Genomic DNA, 8,109 nt, shown 5'->3' with positions numbered 1-8,109 from the left:
TCGCAACTTCTTTCATAAATATGGCGGTAGTTTATCCATGAAGAATTTTTTTCCTGAAACCGGTAGAACGAGGTTGTAAAATTTTGATGGATTATTCTGTTGTAGGTTGCAATTGAAATTGAATGTAATCTAATGCAACTGTATACTTGATCCAAAACTAATATGATATGTGAATTTAGAAAGTAGTGTCACATTGACGCTTGATAGACGGTATATCAAATAATAAAGTTATCTCATCGTGATCACTATGTTTTTAAATAAACTAATTCTAATATATACGAGTCTGCAGGTTTCATTAGTTTTTTAGAAATTGCGATTAACGGTTAAGGTATATGCATAAAAAAATATGAAACTTGTCAGAAAAATCGTTCGTGAAGAAAAAAATTGCCTTAGATGTAAACTTCATTAACAGATTTTGCAAAAGGGACCGAATACAAATTGCAATTTGCAATTTTTAGCAATGTGTACCACATGAAAAAGTGCGGATTATTCATCCCCTCATTGATGGTTCACAAGCAAGACTTACGTTCTATGACACGCAGTTACTTTTGATTTTTACATGGTTAGATTTTGCCCAGTTCAGGGGTCAGGCAGAGTTGTTTTAGCATAACACGCTTAACAGTTTAGGTAAATAGGTATGTACGTGTTATGACAATCAAAAGAGACCATATGTTACATAGTCACTTTATGAAATATATATATATCTGTTTTTTAATTACACACAGTGCAAAAGTATGTTGGCGTAACCATACTGGTAGCCGTAGTGATGATCACTACACCATATTATTATTCAATGTGGGCCAAACGTTCAGAGAAAAGATTTCGTGTTCAACCTTCCGGTCAAAACGAGCCACATCCAGCTCCCAAGTCATCCAAAAAACAAACCGGAGCAGCGATTGAAGGCAACAGAGTATTTGTTGAAGCCTCAGTGAATTCAGAGACATTTGCAAAGGATGTATCGTCCAAAAAAGCTGACTCGAATCGAAGTGACGCCAAGATGAATTTACTTATAATTGGACGTATGTCTTCCGCTTCTTCTGCAACCGGCATGCTATTTTCTAAACGAGACGATACTTTCTACGTTCGAGAGCCTGGACACATGCTGTGCAAAACAGTATTTCACAAACACACATACATTGACAGTGCCGATTACCTCGCAGAAATGCAGCCACAGCTCTGCCAGTTTCTAGGAGATATGTTTAGCTGTGATTTTTCCTCGCATGGCTACTATGTTGATCAACTGAATCTAAAAGGAGTTCATCCTGGTCGAAGAAGCTTTGGGAATCTCAATTATCCAATAACTACAGCTGTACTATCGAAATTCTGTCGATCAAAACATAATATCATCGCCAAAGTTCTTCGCTTCAGTGACATTACGCCATGCCTGCCCACTTTTCAGAAGTACAATGTAAAATTTGTGTTTTTGGCTCGAGACCCCAGGGGGCTTATCACCTCTCGACTGCGTCGATGGGGACCAATTTTGGCAAATTTAAATAATGAAGAAAGCGATAAATATTTTCCCGTTGCAAAAATAGTGAAAGAACACTGTGCATGGCTAGACAAGGTGTTTAATTTACTAAAGGATGGTCCAAAGTGGTTTAGGGAGAACTCCATGTTGGTTCGTTTTGATGATAAGTGTCTGTTCCCGGGAACCATCGACCAGGCAATCTATGACTTCGTTGGAATCGCTGCGCCCTCTCCTAGCTCCCCGATTTCCCAAAGCCACAATGAATCAGCAAGAAACTGGCTGATTACCCATAGCTATGAGAGAATGAGAGAATTACAAGATTACTGCCCAGAACATATATACAATGAATTTGGATGGTTGGTGATCAATAATAAGAAGGAATTTGAGAAGGCTAAGAATTCTTGGTACCGACCAATGCCAAGGGATGAAATCATACCGAACTATAATCTACCCTAATTTGTCAATGTCTTGTTAAGGATAGCTGTTCCTGCCACCAGAATCATCTCATTTCAGCCACATATGTTCTGTTAGCTTTGTTTTCACTACGAATTATTACTACTCCTAAGGTGGAGTTGCACGGCACCAACACATTTTTTTCGAAGCAATATTTCTCATCAAAGATGACCAGGACCCAACACCCCCTTATAGTATATATTTTCATAAAGCAGTGATGTTGAAATTTAGTAGGGTAGCAACAGTTTACTCTAAGGTCTAAGCGGTTAGATGATTGGTGTAGAAAACCTAAATTTTGGTATAAATGATAAATAAATTTAAGTACAAAACTTAATGGTATTTTCTGAAAGTGAATGTTTCGCTTGAAAAACAAGTATATATTATAGAACAAACGACTATCTTTGCATTATCTGTCCTCATTTTACAATGGCAGGGGTTGAAAGACTGCCAATCAAATACAGTGATTAAAATTATGGTAAGCAAAGCTAAACTATCTCTAATTGATAATGTAATAATCTAATTGTCAAACAAAACATTTTACCTAGGCAGAATGGAGTTAAGTTGGTTTTAAGTCTTAAATTGGGAAAAAGACAAGCCAGGTAATCGGGTATTTAGCATAAATTTGGATACATTTACACTTCTTTCTCACCCAACTTATGACTGCTTGACAAGCTCCAAGGTGAACCCAACAAATATTTCAATCTTTGTTTCACAAATTACTTAACATTTACTGAATCTTTGGCTGAGCTAAATAGCTGTGCGACGCCATCTCAAAATTTACAGCAAGCTTGATGTCATCTTCTCATTGTCTTTATAGCCTGGTATGACATAGACTCTCGTGTGTTTTTCCATTTTATGTCACATTATCGTTCACAGCATATTAGATTGTAATGATAGTTCCGTCAAAAATCAGGTTGCATAATCATTTAATTATAAAACGCCAGAAATACTGTCTGAAGCTTAGTTTAGCGATTCATTTAACCGTTTTAATCAATTTGTCTTATATACGATAGCAGGTAAAATGTTCGAATGCTTCATGAACTCATCATCATCATCATCATCATCATCATCATCATCATCATCATCATTTTATTGTCATATTTAAGCGTAAAGAATCATAATACAATTCAAATTCCGCAGAATACAGTGACAATAAGGAGCTAGGAATATAGCCATGCGCTAGTCGAGCCTAGCCCTGTGAACTCATTTGTACATTGCATTATCAAAAACTATTACGGGCTGCTGTCTAATAAATGATACATGTAATTTTGTGAAGAGAAGATAGTAAATGTGACAGTAAAAAAAGCTGATTACAGATAGAATTCGTTTTTACCTTCGCACTCGACCAGATATATAAGCACATTAATACATAGTAAGACATTCTCCTAAGATAGTCTTTCAGGGCTTATATGAACTTATATCTAGATGTTTTATTTTTAATAGAATTCGGTAATGTGTTCCATAGTTTTGCACCTGTGTAAGAGATTGGAGATTGACCTACAGATGTATACATTCTAGGCAAAACTAAATTCAGGTCCACCTTTTGGCGGGTATCGTAGCGATGGTTTACAATATGAAAATAATCTGATTAGTCGTGAGGAATATTTTGGTGGAGTAACTCAAACATAAAAGTACAGACTAGCAACTTGTAGAGCTTATGAACATCCAAAATACGTAATTTGTAGAACAAAGGTGAAGATGGCTCTCTAAATTCAGAGAATGTTATACTACGCATACACGTTTTCTGAGTGATATAAATTGGATTAAGATACGATGCAAATGTATTCCCCATACTTCTAAGCCATATATTACATGGGGTTGAATAAATGATACATAGAGCAAAGTGAGGATATTTTGTGGTAAAATTTGTCTTAATCTAAATAATATTCCAGCCTTCTTTCTTATCATCGTGTTTACCTCTGTAATAGGATATGCCAATTATAGGCGATGAATTACTTTTCATTTCTACTTTTAAACAACAATGCCTCAATATCAGTAGCCAACTATGGTCAAGTGACCTGGCCAATTCTTTAAAGCTGGAGTCATATCGTGTTTTTAAAATATTTCGACTTTTGAAAAGTATTTGACTTGTGTAAATTTTGAAATATTTAGGATAGGTCTTTGTAGAGTTAGGCTTTCTAACCATAACCTGCTTACTGAAAGTGGTCGTTTTGAAGGTTTAGCTAGAGAGAATAGTATATGCCAGTTATGTACTTTGCAATGTGTTGAAACTGAATTTCATTTCTGCTTTATTTATCCGGTGTATTGCGATTTAACGAAAAATTCCTCTCACCGTTCTTCTATGATCAAGCATAAGTGATTAAATATATTAGCCTACTAAATTCCCATAACCCCAATATGTATGTATGTATGTATGTATGTATGTATGTATGTATGTATGTATGTATGTATGTATGTATGTATGTATGTATGTATGTATGTATGTATGTATGTATGTATGTATGTATGTATGTATGTATGTATGTATGTATGTATGTATGTATGTATGTATGTATGTATGTATGTATGTATGTATGTATGTATGTATGTATGTATGTATGTATGTATGTATGTATGTATGTATGTATGTATGTATGTACGTACGTATGTATGTATGTATGTATGTATGTATGTATGTATGTATGTATGTATGTATGTATGTATGTATGTATGTATGTATATATATATATATATATATATATATATATATATATATATATATATATATATATATATATATATATATATATAAGTATGTATAATAACAAAATTACTTCAAGTACAAAGTAATGGTATCTGTTACTTAAGTTTCATGAATTCTGCAATCATCAGACAGATGATCAGCAGTTCAATAACTTGACACTACGAATTCAGATTGTACGATGTACATTTAACATTATTCTAATGAAAACAGTTACACGGAAAACTTGAACTACTGGGCTGTGTTTCAAACATGCCTTAACGTAACATCGAAGGGTATACTTGCGACCGTCAAACTCATTGAGCAACCCGAAGGTTAGAGTTAGCTATATCAAGGAACTGGCAGTGTTCAAAATTTATACATTTATGTTGTACATCAAAACGTAACCATGGATATTCAGTCTCCCACTGCTCTTGGTAGCCTGTGAGTGGTTGTGGGCGGATTTTTTGGAAACCGGTGCATCATCATCACGGCTCACAGCTTCACCGGGGCGCTGATCCCGTTTTGCATGTGATGTATCGGCGACAACAGGACAAAACGTCATGGATACCGACATGGGTTCAATTTCACAACGCTTCTCCGTGTTCTCCATGTTGGGCTGCCAGGTATTGACTTTTAATTGACCCTCGGAATCATTTTTATTTCACGGACTTATTATATGTGGAGCAGAGTTGAAAGACGCGTGTCTTCTTGATCAAATTTTGGAGAAGCAGACTCGATGACCGTGCAAGGTTGGCATTTAATTCGTTGTAACATTTCTGTCAATCACTCAGTTTGTGTCATCAGTTTCAGAAACTATCGCTCGCATGAAATTAGCAACGTACGTACTTAATAGGCACACAGTTGACATGATAACGAGCCTTTGAACAACTATGCCGATTTTTCAAACTACGGCCAGAGAATCCGAAACTTTCAACACAAAATGAGTGATTGACAGTAATGTTGTAACAAATTTAGTAACAAGCGGGCACTCATCTCATCTGGTTGTCGCCTAAGCTCAGTCGCGGGGAGTGCTTCCGGAAACATTTTACTGTTATCCTTTGCGTATAGAAAAATCATAACAATGAAAAAAATGCGTAGAGAGTCAATTTCAATGCGTAAATACGCATTTTTTTTGCGTAAACGCGAACACAGATATTGTATGTATGTATGTATGTATGTATGTATGTATGTATGTATGTATGTATGTATGTATGTATGTATGTATGTATGTATGTATGTATGTATGTATGTATGTATGTATGTATGTATGTATGTATGTATGTATGTATGTATGTATGTATGTATGTATGTATGTATGTATGTATGTATGTATGTACGTATGTATGTATATATGATATTGTTAACATAAACCTGAAAAATATTGAAGACATACGATTGAAATTTCAATGGTTCTCTAAGTTCAATTATGATGTATTGTGTGCGAGAACATACTATGAGAATTTTTCTGATGTGCAGTGGGTGCAGAATTGTTTTTATCTAAATCAAAAATTACCATATTTCATGTTGACAGCTGTCATGTATTAGGAATTAAATATATGACTATTGAAAATTGAAACAATATTTCATATATTTTCAATATACGGGACGACTACAATTATGAATATTGCATGGCAACTTAGAGTAGTGCCCCCAGATCAAATCACCGAATGTACCGTGCAAAACATGTGGAATACAGACAAAATAATCAAAATGACACTGTAAAAATTAGTTGGAGCATATATCCTCCAAATTATAACAAGACTCATACATTTTTTGACAGTTGCGACGGATTAAAATTTGTTATACTTTAATGAAAAATTTGAAACGAATATTTCAATCTCTGTGGGATGACTATAGCTGTGAATATTACATGGCAACAAAGATTAGCACACGTGCACGAACACCAAAATAAGATAATCGAAAAAAATCTTCAGCCCCGACCGCAACTATCAGTCTGCGCGATTACATTTTCTATTTAGTAGAGCCTGGACTTGTACTGTCTTAAAGAAACATATCCGCATTGACAGTGCTGTGTACTTATACGTAATGCAGCCATACCTGTGCAAATTCTAAGAAAATTTGTTAAACTTATTTTACATTTCCTTGTATGGCACGTGTGTGAATTATCTTAATCAAAAAGAACAATACACAAAAGAGAGGAGGTTTTGACAAGCCGAACTATCCAATAACTTCGGCGGAGCTTAAAACGTAGAGATATTAGTACGCTTCCCATCCCTTCAATATTAATTCTAAGCTACTAACAGTGTACATCTGCCAGGCTCTTTCGTTGTTCAATGTATTATCACATGAACTGGCCCGAATTCCCGCCTGTGTGACGTAGAACAGGACGGATAAGAAATCCGAATTACCCCTGTTTACGTCATCAACCGGAACTTTTTTCTTGCATGGTAACGTTTATACACGCGAATAGCGACGTGACATAGACCGATTGGTCGTGATCGATGCCGCGCTCTCATGACATTTTTCTAAAAGGTGTCCCGATAAATCCACACATGGAAACATATAAGGCATAGCCAGCGACATTTCGAGTCGCTAAAACTATAGCTGTTCCCGAGAATCGAATGGGGATACCGCCGATCGTTTTATTTTAATAGCTTTAGCTTAGTAACGTCGCAGCGCCAGTCGAGTCGCGTTGTGGACGTCGTACCTGGCGATACCGGTTGGCGATAAACCTGAAATCTACACCTTAACGAAAGTTCAACTGATTAAATGAGTAAAGTATAATCATCGGGAAAGCGACATAGGAGGCACAAGCATAAAGTCATTCGACTAACAACAATAAATTTCCGTCATCATACAAAATATTCCATAAATTCTCGCTCGGAATCAAACCTGTAGCAGCGTATAAAAGCTGTAGCGAAGACATCAGCCGTTGAGCTGTATATATGCAGCGCAGCGATGTGGATTCTGTGGATTCCGATATACTTCGAAAGTTGACTCTGACAACACTCAAAACAGAGTTTCCGTCAAGTAAAATTAGGATGTATCTACGGGTGAGATATATGTCACTGCAAACATCGAAGTCCTTACGACGAAAACATTGATGACCGAGATCGGGATTACGAGTTGACACCGGCAGAGACCGGTGACGGCAGCGTTGTTAACATGCAATGAGGTAGACTGTGTGTCATCGAACGGAATCTTTCGCGCTCGCCGAGGTCGTAAACTTGTGTGATATTTTGAAAAGCCATGGAATCTCTGAGAATGAGAATTACTGTTTCGATCGTGTCGTTGCATTTACTTCATAAATCTACTTGTAAATATTCTAAATAACTCTGAATACTATGGCTATCCGTCGCTAGCACGATGAAAGTTATGTCCACCGATGGCCGACTTGCCTTGGCATCGGTACAGCGCGAGACAATGATTGACACGTTCATGTGACCGAATCTGTACGTTTGATTGGTGGAGATACGATTGGATGTAGCAAATTTCAGCTTGATGGGATTTATGAATGAAAGTATCTCCTTGGTGACGGACCGCT

General features: G+C 36.3%; 1 protein-coding gene across 1 annotated transcript; it reads left to right on the top strand.

Annotated features, from left to right (window-relative positions):
* Window positions 1–793: 793 nt before the first annotated feature.
* On the top strand, window positions 794–1,924 carry LOC139128540 (carbohydrate sulfotransferase 1-like). Its single transcript, XM_070694304.1, has one exon. The coding sequence runs from the start codon at window positions 794–796 to the stop codon at window positions 1,922–1,924; it is 1,131 nt and encodes a 376-aa protein (XP_070550405.1).
* Window positions 1,925–8,109: the final 6,185 nt, after the last annotated feature.

This window comes from Ptychodera flava, unplaced genomic scaffold (genome assembly GCF_041260155.1).
Source record: "Ptychodera flava strain L36383 unplaced genomic scaffold, AS_Pfla_20210202 Scaffold_58__1_contigs__length_828623_pilon, whole genome shotgun sequence".
Classification (NCBI taxonomy): Eukaryota; Metazoa; Hemichordata; class Enteropneusta; family Ptychoderidae; genus Ptychodera; species Ptychodera flava.
The sequence above is the reverse complement of the archived record's forward strand: the minus strand, read 5'-3'. Positions and strand labels throughout refer to the sequence as shown.